Here is a 17,372-nt window from a genome sequence, read left to right as displayed (position 1 = left end):
GAGTTGGCTTTGCGGTTCACTGACTTTAAATTAAACTTATTTAAATGAAACAAAATGCAGCTAATGATATAATTATATTGTTTATGGTTTTACTCTGAATAATTCGTAATTAGCTTAAGGCTACGTCGTGTGAAACAGACACAAATATTTCACACAAACTTCACTAGGGACTATCGTCAAGTGTTTAGGGAGTTCGGTTCATATAAAAAAGTACTTGAGTAGAGTATTAAGAGTCGGTTTGGTGAGCTCTATTCTATTCTACATGGAACTACATGGGGGAACGCCTAAACGCTAATAATACTAAGTTGTACTCGGAACTTGAAGCATCGCGGGGATTAGCCTATGAGTAGAGCGTAAGCACTGGTGTCTGATTGCCACGAGCCAGAGCCACAGGACATTTCATGTCCGAGGTGAGCATTTCCAGCCACGACATGTACAACGGCGCAGAGATGGCCTCCTGCAAAGCAAAGGATATACAGAGGATGAGAAACCAAGTCTCCAACCAAGATGGAGCTTCCCTGGGAGTACTTACCTTTCTGGGCATGGGCAGGGACATGACCACCAGTGAGGCATTTGATGAATGCTTGACGACCAGCTCATGGATGCGCAGCTGACGATTGGTCTTCTCCGACATGCTCTGAAGCTCCTCATCCGTGATGCCAAACTCGTTGCGTGCTCCCCGTCGGAAGGGTTCGATAAGGCGCTGATGCTTCAGCAATGTGTCCGTGCGCGGCTGTTCGGAGACGCCCTTCAGCATGATTAGCTCCGAGTACTTGATGCGGAACTTGGTCAACAGGCTGGCCATGCTGCAGACGATTGAATGCTTAGAGGCAGTTCCTTGGGAAGCTGTTGCAAGTCTTACCTCTTTTCCTCCTGTTCTTCGTCCTTGCCATGGCACATGGTAAACACCCTCAGCTTGCAGTTCTGCCAGTGGGAGCGCATGGAGATGATATACGGCAGCAGAATGGTGAGACCTGCACGGAAGAAATCAAAGTTGAGTAAAGAAAACACCAAGAAAATCGCACCTTCAGAACTCACCTCCATCATCGTACAGCCAGAAGACATCGATGGTGCCCTTGGCCTGCTTGCGCGTGAAAATGGTCATCGCATCCAGCAGATTCTGTGGAATGTCCGATCCTCCCTTGGTGTGATACGTCACCGCCGCATCTTCCTGGTTGTTCACCTTGTAGCTGCGGGAGCTGCGCTGCATATTAGGCATGGGCGCCGGCTGGGGCATTGTGTACGAGGAATTGGGACTGTCCATGCTAGCCAGATTCAGATTGGAGTCGATGTGCAGCAGCTCCGAGGCCGCATTGGCCGCCGGCATCAGTTCGTTGGTGAAGCCCTGGGCGTTTGCCGTGTGCATATGTCCCATGCCATTGGGCGGCAGATTCACCTCCGAACTCAGCTCCGAGAAATCCAAACCGTTGGGCAGCCGGAGCAGAGCCACGCCCATGCGCTGCGAGAAGGCATTGCTACAAGAAGGGAGACAGGATTAGCATGAGTTTCTACTATCTACATTAGGGATCCTCTCTAAACTTACTATAGAATGGCAAAGTAGCTCTCCACCTCCTCCTTGCGGCAGCGATTCCAATCTGGCTTGTAGCCCACCAGCACAATGTTGGGCGACATCTTGCCAAAGCCTGTGGACTTGGTCAGCGCATTGATGCCGTCCTCGAGGCTAAAGCCATCTATGACATTGTAGAAAGCCTTGATCTTGCGGGCATCCAAATACTTCTGACCATCCTTCACCAGATTCTGGCGATTCTTATAGCCCACTCGCACCGGAATGATGTTGGCCACAAACATCAGAGAGTTATTCTTGGTCAGCAGATAGCCAAAGTCCACTAGGGGAGGCCTTGTCTTGGGATCACCCGACAGCACCAGGACCTGGGGATGGTAGTTCTTAACGTGATCGGATACATTCTGCAGCCGATGCACGGCCATAAGGGCAGCCTTGTACTGCTGCGCCTGCGTGGTGGATCCCCAGTTGGCCTCTGGCTTGCGGTACATCACCACCAGATACAGCGCAAAGATGATACCAAAAGTAATAATGGCTGCCACATAATTGATGAGGAACATGATAGCCACGCACATGGCAAAACCGAAGAGACTGAGCCACGCGTTGTAGTACTTGAAGGTGGGCCGCCAGCCCAGGGGTTTGACGAAGGCCGCATGGAATGTGCAGAAGTTGATCAGAGCGTAGGAGGCCAGGTAGAAGGTGGAGATGAGCGGGGCAATCAGATTGAGCTCTCCAATGCACAGGAAGCCAGCGGAGATGAAGAAGGTCAGCACATAGCCGCGATAGGGCTCGCCATGCTTGCCGTACGGCTTGGAGAAGTAGATCAATCCCGGATAGATCTCATCAATGCCCAGAGCCTGCACCAAACGGGGCACAGACAGCAGGTTGGTCAGCGCTGTGCTGAGGGTGGCCGCAAAGCATCCGGCATAGATCAGAGGACCCCACACGGACATTGTCTGCATCATTTCGTAGGAGTTGAAGAGACCCCAGGTGCAATTGCCCGATGCCAAGCACGGCAGCTCCGAGGAAATAAGGGTGCCGTTGACCAGGTCAGCGGGAAAGCCAGAGGCATCTCGCACAGCAGCACCGCCGGCGAAGAGCACAAAGAGGGCATACGACGTCATCGAGATGAGCAGCGCCCAAAAAGTGCCCTTGGGTATGGCCGCACCGGCTTCCTTTAGATCTCCGCAAATGTTGGCTCCTGCCTGGATACCCGTCACACTGGGGAAAAAGATGGCAAACACGCTGAAGAAGTCGTGATTGACACCCTCCGCATAGCGATACTCCGACCCAAAGTTATCCTTGAAGGTGGACCCTAAATTAAAAGGTGGAACATTGGCTATAAGAAAGGAAAGCTTTCATTAATCCATCAACTCACAGGAGAATCCCACAAAACCTTTGGAGATCAGGTCTTCATTGCCCTGCGGACCGATGGCGGCACCAATCACGAAATTGAAAATGGCCAGGACAATCGTGACGATCAGGAAGTTCTGGGCCTTTGTCTCCCATTCCATGCCCACACAGCAGATCAGGATGAGCACCAAAATGGTCACAGCTCCGACAATCCGGATATCATTGATGCCATTGTCGACGATCTTCAGGCCATTGTTCTCTGAAAGAAGAGGTATTAAAGTTCAAATTAATATAAAGATACACATTTCCCCAATTAAATACTCACTCAATAGAACATTCAACGATTCACAGAAACCAATGGTGTTCATGGAGGCCGAGACGGCATTGGCGAATGCAAACACCACGCCCACGGACGCCCCAAACTCGGGTCCCAGGGAGCGGGATATAATGAAGTAGACGCCACCACCCTTGACCTCACCGTTGGTGCTAATGGCCGACAGTGAGAGGGTCGTTATGATGCAGACCACCGCCGAGATCGTAATTATAATCAATGACTGCAAGATGCCAGACTCGGCTACCACCCAACTGAGGCGCAGGAAGAGCATCACGCCCCAGATGTTGAGTAGACATGGTATGAGTACTCCCACGATCCAGCCGAGCTTGATATGACCGCCAATCTGTTCCGGTTCCGGCTCGGGTATTGTAATGCTCTGGAATGGGGAATGGGAGTTGAATTATTTAATTATGTATTTAAAATGTTGATACATTAATCTGCTCTATTAATATTTTAAGCCTACAAAGGGAGGCCAACGCTAAGTGCTTCTGATAATGATTAAATACCTCACACATCTATATGCAAATGGGGTTACAATTCCATCGGAATATCTGTTAAATACTCTGGCAAATATTTGTTGGCAATTTCAGTGCAATAATACTGAAAATTTCGGCTCGAATTAAACAGCTGTCCCCAAAAGAACCTGGCATTCGGGCATTACTCCTACGTCATGTGTGCAATTTAGTACTCGTATTCAATTAACGACCCCTCGACGCCGTAGTCAGAGTCAGAGGCCAGAACAATAGCAGCAGAACCGGAGCAGCAGCCGTAGCAGGAGCAACAACCAGATTATGAGAAGCATCAAATTGCGTCCCATTCAAATTAAAGTTGATTTTTATCGCTACTACTCTACTCTACTCGTAAAACCAGGGAACATTATAAAAATGTTGAAAGGAAAGCCGAAACCCTGAGAAAAACTCAATCAAATTAACTATTGCATAAAGCTATGCTATTCGGTCCTTAAATAAATGTCAATTCTCTGTCAGCCTTTGTCTTTATAGAGGAAATGCCATTGGAAGGGAAATTAAACCCAAAGTCTCTTGGTGTTTGGCGGGAGTTCCCTTCGGAAATTACTGTTTAAAGTGCTAAAACGAATGAGTCACCTTCTTTTTTCGAAGTCAAATTATTCTGTTTATTGTTTGTCATTTAGGGGAGGCGCTAAAAGGCTGTTCTGTGGGAACAGATGTGACTTAAATTGAAACATATTCAGTATAGTATAAATGCTTTATATTGTAAGCCGAAAAACAATATTGCTATCTAACAAAAGGATTTATAGTCTGTAAGTGTGTCAAAAATAAAACAGGAAAGATTCTACTCTATTTGGAAAGACGGAAAGGGGGACTTCAGTTGACTTATTTTCCTCTTTCAATTCCTGCACAAAAGTTTTCCATCGAGTAATAAACTGCTCTTATCACATGAGGTAATTTTCCAAGGCAGCAATTAATAACCATTAAAAAATAACTCAACTGAACAACAGAACAATTTCTTATGATTGTGATAATTTAATAAATAATTTACACAAGACGCTGGGTCTGGGTAGCCTATTTTTTCGGCTATTGTTTTGCCATTTATTTGTAGCCGGAGCCTGGAGCTCATTTATTATATTGTTTGCCCACATAATTGAATGTTTTTTAAAAAGGCGACCAATTGGAAATGGCACACGTGGCAAGGGGCAGTGAGCCAGGGTGACAGGGTTGGGCAGGACGACATCGATTGACAGAACAGAACCATCCCATTGTCCCCATGGCACACGCTGCGTATACGCAATGTTGGTTAGTTAGTCGCCCTCGATGGGTGGTTAACGTGGATTGTTTGCACATTTTTGGCGGCTCCCCAGCGAAGGCCAACACAGCGAACACAGACAGACACCACAAAACAAAACACATATAAAAACCAAGAGGAAAAGGGGATATTTATGGTCTCACTAGTATGACCCTCTGGAGCTTCCTGCCTGACTGCCTGAAGGCCTCCCTGCCATCCTTCCTGCCTTTACCATTCCCATTTCATTTAGTTAAAGACGCATTTGGCTCTGCGGTTGTTTTTTTTTCCCGCTGTCGTTGTCATCGTTCTTATTGTATCCGAAGCGTGGAAAATTCTTTTTGCGCACACAAAATTGGAATTGAAATTGGTGTTTTAGGGGAAAAGAATACAGAGACAGGACAGGGATAAACCATTCTGCCGGCAAGATTGTGGCAGTGATTGTGATTTGAGACCAGTTAATAGACAAAAATGATTCAAAATGGTAATAAAGTTAGGGAAAGGGAGGAACAGAGTGTGAAAGCCATAATCACAATATCCATAAATAGAAAACGAATTAGGTTTTCTTTTATTTGTATAGGGAATTATTTTTCAATTTGGTGGGATATGGGCGTTTGTTATTCATCTTTAAGGTTAAAGGTCGATGGAATTTGCACAGAAAAATGCGAAAAGTTATCGAGAAAGATCTTCATTTTGTTACGGATAAAGGTAAAGTTAAGTAAAAACCTTCTTATTCTGTAGATATTCGCAAACTTCAGTAGGTGATATCCCTTTGAAGTGCACTCGATTCGCACTCAACGCTAATTAGATTTGTCTGCCACATTTATAACGATGAGAACTATGCGAAATGCAACAGAAATGGGGGATAAACATACTTCTATACCTTTATAGCCCAATAATTTAATGGCAGCGTGGTAAACAAAGCAATTCTGGAGCAAGATTTTTGCATTAGGAAATCAATAGAATCGTATAAAAATAGCCCCACAGCTGAATGTATTGTAAATTACCGAATTGTAATTACAAGTGCAATACGAAAACGAATCCGTATGGGATAGGCAAATGCGCCATATATGATGAGGCGGTATCATGCTCAGACGACCAAAGTACGTCTAGCTTCAAGATGCTGATAGTACTTTCTGATATGTATATTGTGTTTTTGACAAATTACTATTGTTGAAGAGTCGAAAAATTTGATACCTGAAAAGTTTGAAGACATTGAAGGGCTCCGGGAGAACTGCTGAGAACTGGAATGGTTTTTTCGGGGTTTTGTTCGCGATGTATCTCGAGTGGTTTTTGTGTCAATTTAATTGATTAAAAATGAAAAGAAGTAATCAATTTTTCAGCTCAAACCGTTAATCGGAGTGACGTCCTGTCAGCAGCCCCTGACAGGTTCAACACACGCACACATCTGTTCCGGACTCATAGCCGTACTCTTTTCTGATAAGCAACGAATCAGCCAACGTCAATGGCAACAGCGCTGGGCTCCAGCGCCATCTGCAAACGGTGGCTGTCAATTTTAATGACACGACATGCGAGTCCTGCACTATCCTCACCCTCGCATCTCTTCACACTCCGGGTGGTGTTTACTCTATATATATATGAAAGTAGGACCCCCCCTAGGAACAGTGTCCATGGCTGATGCATGGCTGCATCTTGTTGACAATTAATTTGGCTTCAATGCTGTCATCGATAGCGTCTTGGCCATAACGTGCCATGAGTTATGGCTGAGTGCGTTGAAATCTACTTATGAATTGGCAGACAGACTGCTGCAGCCTGTAGTCACATACCCAAGGGTAAAGTACAGGCAATCGGAAAGTAAAATATGCAAATATTTTCAAGGAGAACAAAATGTGCAAGGCAACAGCACAATATGGTAATTTTCTAAAGGAGAAATTATAATTTAGAATATGAACACGTGTTGAACGATTTCTGCAAAGCAGAAGGACAAGTTACTTGTAATCTTTAAGTTAAATATTAAACTTTACTTGGGCAAAAGTTACATGTAATCCAAAAGTAATATACGGTAATTCACTGATTGAATCGGGTAGTAAAATACGGAGCTCTTTTTAAGTGCAAAGTATCACAAACTATATGAATGGATGGACATTTTCTGCCTTAGTATGGGTTTTACTCCCGGTTTAGTACTTTATTGTAGCTCAATGTTTATTATAATTAAAATATTATGTAGGTTTGGCGTCACTTTAGCCATATATATATATAAAGCAAAAGTTCTAAAGTCCTGTTCTCTACTAAATACAAATTTTGTGGCTTTAGACTGAATCTACTAGAGTAATACTTGAATGCTTGAGCTGTACTGGAAAAACTTATTCTAACATTGTATTTGTAAAGGCCTATATCATATGTCTGGTGCTCGCTTACCTCTGAAATCCAACTATTCATACAAAGTAAAACTACATTAATAGAAATATTAACAAGTACACGACTCTGTCAACCTAAATATCTTGCTCGAACAGCCCCAAACCAGAAGCCACCAGCCACTAGCCTCAAACCAGCAGCCACCAGTAGTCGAGTACCAGCTCCAAAATCAAACATCTGTCAGCAGATACAGCTACGATAGTTTTTCCGCTTATATTCAGCATAATTCTTTGGGTAAATATTTGAAGTGAATTATCACGCTGCTTTAGCCGGATTCCGTTTAAAGCTATCTTATCACTTAGAGCGTCAGGGAGCGTTCTGTGTGGCAGTTAATATGATGTATTCGAATTGGAATTCCCCTAATAAGCGGGCGGCAGTGTAATGCAATTTTTATTACATCTATCATGCGCCGTGGTGGCCCCCAAAGTAGTCCAGGAAAAAGGGAATTAATTAAACAATAGTCGTATAGAAAATATGAGTAGAACGGAGACAGGCCGGACCCACTTTTGGTATGAGAGAATACGAAGAATAGACGCATCAAATTTATTACCCTAGCGATAACCATAAAAACTGTAACACTGAGAGAGCTTATACTCGTAGTTCCTCTGCCTCTCCCTCTCTCAGAGATAAGGTTTACATGGAAAACAAAGGGAAGTTTGGAGGTTCGGAAGAGTGGGGTGGCCTTGACAAAGGTGCGGCCTGCTTATCTTAAGCAGCCCCAGCGTCATCATGATAAAAGCGCTCAAATCTCAAATCTCAATACAATCAATTATATTCGTATACACGAGTGCCTCAAAATTGCCTACGTCATGGAAAACTCACAATTTGCACGTCGGAAATGTGAAAATTGTTCAAGTAAATAGATCAGACAAGCATATTAATGATAGACAGACAGACATAACTATATACAATACAGACTACAATGCTACCGAGAGCTCGCCCAAAAGATTGTTTTTTTTTGTGATCTTCTGGTGGATCCATAACTTTGTTTTGCTTCTGCTTTTTTCGGAATTTCTTCTCTTCTTCGGCTTTGTTTATTTGCCGAGTACTTGAAATGTTTTCAGAAATGTACAGGCACTGAGTGAAGTGCCAGTGCCCTCTGCAAGGATTATGCCATAGAAAACACTAACCAGAAACTGACGCACCATAGGGATAAAGACACTCATCTTTCAGTGACAATAGCACTTGAAGCTATCACTGTTCAGTATTGTTCAATATCAAAATGCGACACGTTTATGGAAAGTATTTAGTGTGCTTTTGTGATTTGTTCAAGAGCATTCCTTATAGAAGTGAATACTATATATATTATTGGCCAAAGCCAATACATAATTGTTGACCCAATTTGGAACGAGGCTAATAAATCTATTGCTTGTGCAGGGAACTGGGAATATCTCAGACTAATGGTACTTTAAACATATTTTTGAAACTTGTTTTCTTTTGAATATCAAATGGTTCTAAGATTATATGAATATTAAGTAATATCAAAACTATAATCGTATAATTATCAATAAAATGTCTTTCATCACAGAATTTGTCTTAGTACAGGCTTCACCTTTTTAAAATCCCTATAAAACATTTTCTATATCTCCAGTATTGTAGAATTATTGTTGAACAACTTTAGAGATCCGATTATATCAGGAAAAAACCAACACATCACATGATTGAGCCACATTTTTCATAAATTATAAGCAAAAATTTTCTCACTGACTGTTGAACTCATTCAAACGAATAATTAACGATCCGAAATCAAGGATGCACGTTCATTAATATGCATACTTTGCATAATTTTATTGTTATGTCCTTTGATTATGTCATGACATTGGGAAAACTCACCTGATCTTGAAGTTCCCCCTGAAGTTCACCGATGGAAGGACGCTTCAGATTGCGCATAGAAATGCGATAATTGTCCAGACGCGGTAGTGTCTCCCTGCAATCAAACAAATAACCGATTAATAGTAATCACTTTCGCGGACTGGCGCCGGCAGGAGGTTGGAAAATTTCCATACTGATGATACGGGAGCAGAATAATCATCGCCTCGGACAGCATGACCGTTGCGTGCAGCGAGCCGAGCACAAATATCATCCACTCCGGAGACCACCACTCAACACCCAGCACGCACTCGCCGCGAATCCCCAAAAGATTGAGGGAAATTTTAAGCAGAAAACAGAAGAAAACCAAGTTATACGAGAATGTGTGTACGGATACACACATAAATAATAAGACACTAAAATGGCCAAAGGCAAAGGTAGCCGTAGCCCCAGACAAGTGCGGGTTGGGTTGGTCAGCAGGGGTTCCACATTCGGGGCAAAGTTTTATCAGAAAATTCCTCCATGGAGAGCGATCTCTTGATGTATGTATATTTACTGATCGCAATTGAAAACAGAAACAGAAACAAATAAGAATAACAAAAGCTTCAGCCGAACAAATGCCAAAATATAATTTAAAATCTTAAAAAGGCAAAAACCGGAATGGGGAAAGCAATAATTGTTGAGCACATTACGGCGCCAGCATTGGACATTGGCGTCGATTCGAAAAGGGATTAACAGGGAACTCTCCATGGAATTATAGTCAAAAATCTAGTAATAGATCTATCCCAGCCACATCTAAGTGTATAAATCGTTCTATCTACCCATCTCCTGGAAAGTATTGGGTTTAAATAATCCCATAAAGCTCATGCCATTCGTTACTTAACCTTATCCCGACTTAGCCTATGTTTCTTATATGATTACCCCCCTTTGATCGCCACCCCTTTAAACAATCATTTATTCATGTTTATTAATAAAAGGCAGCAAAGGCGAATGAAGAAGCTCTCGAGGGCGTACTATATAAATCTAGAGGCATATCGGGGAAACAGGGAAAACAGGAATCTGCTGGATTTTCTTTATAATTCCAATTTACAATTTCAATTCATTTGGCAGACGCCAGTGGCAGCGACGACTGCGCATAAGAAACAATTCCACAATTCCACGTCTGTACAAGTAGGAGTATTGGAAGGCATATTGTATATGTAGTATATAAGAAGCATATATGTAGCATATGTAGTATATGTATGTATGTACATTAGAAGTGGATACGCATTGATTGTTTGCCGGTTGCCGGTTTCATTGAGAATTATCTAGTTTGGAGGGAGAGAGATTTCGATCAATTGAATTCATTAACGATCGATTAAACCACTTGATAAACTACAAATTTATTTGTTGACACACTTAAAATAATGAAACTCCAACTCAGAGAGAGAGCGAGAGAGAGCTCCTCCTTATGTGAAGTGCGTTTTGATGGACTTTTCCGATTCCAAATCCTTGTGCCAAAAATGGTTTACTTTGAAAACTTGTTGTTTTTCTTCCTATTTGCGATTTTATTTAATTTTCGTTGCGGTTGTGATGTATGTAGTTGCTTGCCATTCGCAAAGTTTTTGTGGGAAAACAAATCATCTTCTGTCTACATTTCATTCCAGCAAAATGAAATTCTTTTCGGACAGCTCTTTGGCAGCTTTTAATGGAATCGAGTCTGAATGCGCGAATGTGCTTACAAAATATCCAAATCCAAAGGAGAGCAATTGTAATAATTAATTCGGAAATGTGTTCAAAACATTTGGCTCATGGGTCAGGGTCGAGCGATGGTCGCATCTGTGAACTGTCGTGTGCCCAAAAACTACATATTTTATAATCCGAGCATGCGAAAATGTACAGGAAAAATGGCAATTAAAACGGAACCAATGGAACCAATTCCATATGGATATGCACTATGTGATGAGATAATTGTTAATGAGACTTAGAAACGCAAGGAGCGGAATGTAGTGCCTGGAACCATAATCTGTCTTTACATATTTAAAAAATTTCTGGAAAATTCGGTACCTTCTGTAATAACAAACTATTTACAAAAAATTAAGAAATTCCTAAACAAAATGAACCAAAGGCAGCTCCAGAATATTTATTAATTCACCCAAAAACCAAGATAATCACTGAATACTGTACTTATTATTAAAATTTCCAATTACTTTACATAAAAATTACTTTTTAAATTACTTAATGATTTAATTAATGTCAGAATAAACTCAAAGCTCTACAAAAAAAAAAAACAAAAAAAAACAACTGACAACAATTTGATCTCAATGAATATTCATACAAAATATTTCCATTAAATTATACAAAAAAATAAATTATTCCATATTATATGATAATAATCATATAAATGAAAACCAAAACAAACTGTACTCCACTCAAGTTTTTGTTATTTTAATGTTTTTTCACTTTTCCCGCATTCCCAAATATCGACAGACCACTGTACCAATTGGCAATCACGTGTGTGCCACATCACTCCAATTGTTGCCGATTTTGCACTCTGATAAAAAACTTTTCAATCTGCTGTAATTTTTGTTGTTTTTTATGTGTTAAACGTGATTACAATAAATTGCCATAAAGTAACCTTCATTTTCAGTTATACGAAACTTAAACATTCATGTTTTTATTGTCTGTATTTTGTTTGTCTGTATTAACCATCCATTTAAACCTTTTGAGAGTGCTCTCTTTTATTTTCTGAACCCATGAACCCATCCTATAAATGGTGTGTACATATAGCATTAAAACTGAAGAGTAAACTCTTGATTTTTCAATGGGTTAAAAGCAAACAGAACCGAGAAAAAGAGAGACATGTGTCGTTAAGTGAATTGAAGCTCGTTACGGAATAAAAAGTTAATGATAAATTTGCTTTGGGAAAAATCTAATTAATTGTTGCATTATTTCTAAATTGTTTTAGACTCCGGTGCGCGCTCCACGTGAGCGCTAATGAATGGAAATGAAATATCTCAAGCACCTTAAAAGTCGCAACAGAGGATGTGACTGAATCACAGCCGAAGCTTATCTAAGAAGCAATTATCCAAAAGTCGGTGTCTATTATAGCCGGTATTTGATTTAATGTTTCGCCTAAAGGAATTTCGACACGCTCTGGCTGTTCTCACACACAACAGAACATTCTTCTTGCCTTTGGTACAAATCGGAAATGCATGGATAATTTTTCATCTCTGAAACTCACTTTGTAAGCTGTGCCAGACTGAACTTTCGTTCCGCATCGGACTTCCTCAAGAAGTGCCCGAACCCTCTAAAGGACAACCGGGAACTGCGACGGTTTTCCCCGTTATCTCCTGGCACTTTGGCCTGCAGATGATTCTCCTGATGACCAGAGTCCGTCTGATCGCCAGCAGCTGCTCCAGGCTCTCCATCATAGGCCGCATTGGAAGTGCCGTTTACCTTTGAGATCTGAAAACGATCGGCCATAGTGCTGATGGTCCGTTCAAATTAATTCAAATTCAGTTTGTGATGGATTCTGGGGCGATTCCCTTCTTTCAACGTCTATAAATTATTACAAACAATACACATTTGCATTTCACACACACGGTAGGATAATTCGTAGGTGCACCCCCTTTTGGGGCCTGGGATAATATGATATCACACACACGGAACGCGGCCAGGATGTTCGATGTGCACTAGGCAAAGTTCCAGCTACGTTTAACCGAATATTTCGAAATATTGTGTTCGCACTCGTTGGGGCTCGCTGTTCGGGCTTATTTCATTCCGTTCGTGTGAAGAGCAAGATATACTGCTACTACTGCTATCCGTGGGGCGGCAATTCAAGTTAACTTGACGCGGCGACTGTCGCACGGCATTTGAGCGCTGTCAAGTGTTAACCGCTTGATTATTATGGCTTTTTTCGCCGGAGCCAGTCGTCAGCTGCTCTGCCGCTTCCGCTATATCAGGCCTTTGGATTTAATACCAATCGAGTACTATAGCGTATAATGTGTATAAGAACAAACGGAGACTTCTGTGGTTCTGTGCTGTTCTGGGTGGTGTGCGTGAGTGTGGTGAGTTTTCAACAAGTGTTTGTGGTCGCCGCGTACCCGTCAGTGGCGCTACACTCTCGTTGCAAGAACACCCTCTTAGGGGAGTCTGTACAGTTGCCTTGTCCCATCGACTATGGGATACCCTACCTGCTTTTTGAAGTTATCGGTATAACTGAAAACTTTACCATATGAATTTACGGGAATTTCAAAACGTGCGGGTATTTTATGACTCAAAATATATATAAACTATATTGTTTCTGAAGAAAAATGGCTAAGGAAGTATAGAGTCTTCCCTTAGGGAGACACAAGAAATGTGTTAACGTCAATGGGACAACATAGTAAAACATCCCATAATTAAACAAACAAGAAAACTCCAAACCAAACATATTCATTTTGAATAAAATTCGGCATAAATACTTTACGAATCATAGGCTAATTCCCTCAGCTCTATACTAAAATTCATAGGATACCTATATATGTAGGTCACTCTTTTATTGGGTTAGATAGCCCCAATACTCATGTTAAGCATAAAACGTTGGTTTCTCGAATAAGATCACCGAGTGGTATACATTTTATGGTAATAATGTCACCCGACGTACACCCCAGATGTGCCTTGTGTCTCTTGCAGAAGAAGTTGTAAAATATATTTAGCACCTTGGCACGCTCTTGATGGTTTCGTTTACTTTCGGCTGATTCGCTGGAGATTGCGGTTATTAACTTGTTTCACTTGTTTGCCAAATTCATAACAATCCGCCGGCTCTCCTCCATTCCCCAAACTCATTCACAATCGTACTCACACTAAAACTTAGACATACTCAAAAGTCTTATAACATCTTTACTATCAGCCAACTCGAGTCGGCGAGTCGGTCGAGTCGGTCGCCTCGAGCCGTTGTCGGTGGGGCAGACAGTAACAACAATACGATCGGGGCAAGAGCACACGAATAAACCCCCTTAATCGAATTAAATTCGGTTTTATCTGGTTTGATTGGCTGGTTAAATGCCTCGTTGCTGGCTGGTTGGGTCTGCTTTTGGCTCTGCGTCACAGAGTTTGCCGTAGTTTCCCATAAAGAGCAAAAAGAGTTATTCTTCATTAAACCATATGATACAGTCTGCACTCTGGTTCAACCCCCTTTCCAGCTGTTGTCGTGCTCTCTTTCTTATAGCCAGTACGATTCAACGAGATCTGAAAGTTCTTATCGGTTCTATTTGCATATCTATTGGGATATCTTTCCAAGAGATATTTCTCTTCGGATACATTGTTCTTATGGGATCTACGATTATTTGCTCAATTATTTGGATCTCTTTCTAATTGTTCGTTCTCTCATGATTCAGTTCTTTATACACCTTGTTATTATTGTTTCCGTTTGCTTATTTATTTGTATATCTGCGGATTTCCGCTATATGCATTTTGGTAAAAATTTTGTGTAGAACTTTTAATGCTCTGAAAAAATTATATAATAAAGGGACTATTAAATGGTTAACGTCTAACGAATGCCTATAGTTTATCTTCGATGAAGACTATTTAAACTATTTATTTAATTAAGATCAATTGAATCATATAAGTACCTTTATTGACCCCTTAAGTTACGTTCTGAAAGCCTATAAAGTATATTCGTTGAGTAAGGTCTAATCTACTTTATAAGTTTGATAAAAAGGTACCGCCTTATACATTACTCACATAAGGTGGTGATAAATCAGAACATCTTATCTTTACAAACGAATTATAGGTCTAATAATGAATAACTTGAGTTTTATTTAAGGGAAATCTAATCTACTTTTTGTAGCTCATGCAAAATTCGAACATTTTAAATCTATTAAAAAAGAAATTCCCCACATCTTTATCAAAGGCCATAGATCGGCACGAACAGCAAATGATTTCGTGGCTGCTGATAAATTTAATAAGTAATATAGATAGATGCAATCCATTTGTTAACCAATTTCAGTTGTATAAGACTCACCGGAATTACTGGGAGCTGTGGGAGTTACATAGCTAATCACTTGATTGCACTTTGATAAACGTTTTTTATACTTCTACTAATATTATTCGAGTGATTTACGATTTGTTAATTAACGGAAATATTTTTATTATTTTATAAACCATTAATACACAAAAAAATCCCTGCTGGCGGGTCAGCATTTTATACTTTTACGATATATTTTTCACACTTCTGGCATTTTTGTTTCGGCTCATTTCTAAAAACTTTATTGATGGGGTTTCTTCGTATTCGGATTTTAAGACAGTCTGTTTATCGTTTTTCAAAGATACAAATTTAATTTCTTTTGATCAGATCTTGAATTTGAAGCGCCATAAAAATTTAGTGTTTATAAATATAGAACATATGTATATGGAATATTCTATATGTATCTATCTATATATCTCAATATGTCACTATCTCTCTATCACTATCACTCTTGTAATCTTTCATTTCTTTCGCAGGGGTCTTTCTATATTTAGTTTTATTGTTTGTTTGGGGAAATTAACTTAATTTGTTTATGGTTGCGTCTATAAAACTTTAATTGGCGGCGAATCTTGTATGAATCTTTATTATCTCGTATAATTTGATTGGTCTTCCCTAAGTATCTATGTATAATCAAAAGAGATTTCAAAACAATAAAATGGCCCTGGAAATCAATCAAATGTTAATTATACGTTTAGTAAAAATGTTTCCAACATTTTTCAATATCCGCTTGTTTATATCTGCTCAAAAGATAAGTTCTCTAAGGGGTTTCTGCTACGGCAAGAAAAGATCTATACCTATAGATCATATCCTTAGGCATTAAAGACATGTTTCCTCTTCCAAAGTAGCAAAGAATATCGTTTAATACAATTTACCTCTCTAAAATGGAATCATACTCCCGATCCATCAAAATCCCAACTTGTCATAGATCTTTTTTCATAGGAAGTCAACCTACTATTGACAATGGGCGTTAGCCACCCTTAACCAGTTACAGGCAGGTTTGGTTAACCCTCAGCAGGGGACTGTTGCACTCATTAACACATCTCCAGGCCGCAGATATTTAGACTAGAGACGAATTCCATCTAATTGATCGAATCAACATGTCGCGCCACAGACAAATTTATTGTTTTACAGCTGAAATTATATATTTAAGACTTGACAACTTTGTCTATGTTGTATAACAATCGTTTATTGCTACTTGCTGTCAGCGGAATAAGCAGCACCATAACCGATTACAGTTTCCCAATGATAACACCTCAATAATGGCATTGGATCGAGTTTTTCGGCTCTTGATGGATCGCTCGGGGCCTTCCAGGGTGCTATCATATCGTGGGACAGTGACATTATTTGACACTCGTCTCTTAATTGAATTAACTGCTTTATACCACTTTAAAAGAGTTTTCATTTGGATCGATCCGATGTTCCGTACAGATCCGCACAGATCGAAAATAATCTAGCTATAATCGGGTTTCCGTTTCCACGTGTCCGTCCTTGACGTCAATTGTTTTCGATCATCTTACAATATTAGACTGGTATTTGAGTGGCAACTGTATCTGGTTATGTGAGAATTAATTGAATAAATATGGGATGACACTTGTCTGGATTCTGGGTAAAAATATTGCTCAAATATTGTTTAAAAATAAAAGTGAGAAAGTTCTAATTGGATACATCACGATATATCAGTTACCACATATTCTCCTCATCAAAGAATTTTCAGAGCGTTACCAAAATTTGGCATCGAAATACCTTTGATTCCCGGACAGATGATTAGTAATCACTTGACATAAAATGATTAAAAGTGAATAACATCCACATGTGTCAATAAAGCATCATAAGGTCATTATCTACCGGAAAATGAGTTTGTGTTATTCATACCTGCTGTTTGTATACCCAGTAATCGAAGAGGAGTACGGGTATATTGGCTTGAGAAGGTTTATTAGGAAATAATAGAGAATTTAGTACATCCCAGAAGATCAAGGCATGTTATTCTCTCTGTAGGAGTCACCTATATATACATATGTACGATATAGATAGAAGTTCTTGTTCCTATAAGATTTTCTAACAATACGCCTTGATCTATCCAAATATCATTCAGCAGAATGTATTTTTTTGCTAGCGGTTAAAAATGTAGTATCTTCTAGTCGAATCACTCAACTATAGTATTTGTTTCTTTGTTTCGACAAAAAAACCACCGACAAGTTCAAACCGTTTTGGCACAACTCTACCGAAAATAT

The 17,372-nt window shown here is 40.3% G+C and overlaps 1 protein-coding gene across 1 annotated transcript; it reads right to left on the bottom strand.

Annotated features, from left to right (window-relative positions):
* Positions 1–59: 59 nt before the first annotated feature.
* LOC6591342 (bumetanide-sensitive sodium-(potassium)-chloride cotransporter) lies at positions 60–12,986 on the bottom strand. Its single transcript, XM_002017133.2, has 9 exons — positions 12,376–12,986; positions 9,177–9,270; positions 3,201–3,585; positions 2,901–3,134; positions 1,544–2,837; positions 1,039–1,475; positions 863–974; positions 533–806; positions 60–457 (listed from the first exon to the last, which is right to left on the bottom strand). The coding sequence occupies exons 1-9, from the start codon at positions 12,615–12,617 to the stop codon at positions 341–343; spliced, it is 3,189 nt and encodes a 1,062-aa protein (XP_002017169.1). The 5' UTR covers positions 12,618–12,986; the 3' UTR covers positions 60–340.
* Between the last annotated feature and the right edge of the window lie 4,386 nt (positions 12,987–17,372).

This window comes from Drosophila persimilis, unplaced genomic scaffold, assembly GCF_003286085.1.
Source record: "Drosophila persimilis strain 14011-0111.01,24,50 unplaced genomic scaffold, DperRS2 tig00000000-arrow-pilon, whole genome shotgun sequence".
Taxonomy (NCBI): domain Eukaryota; kingdom Metazoa; phylum Arthropoda; class Insecta; order Diptera; family Drosophilidae; genus Drosophila; species Drosophila persimilis.
Note: the sequence above shows the minus strand (reverse complement) of the source record. Positions and strands in the feature narration are given on the sequence as shown.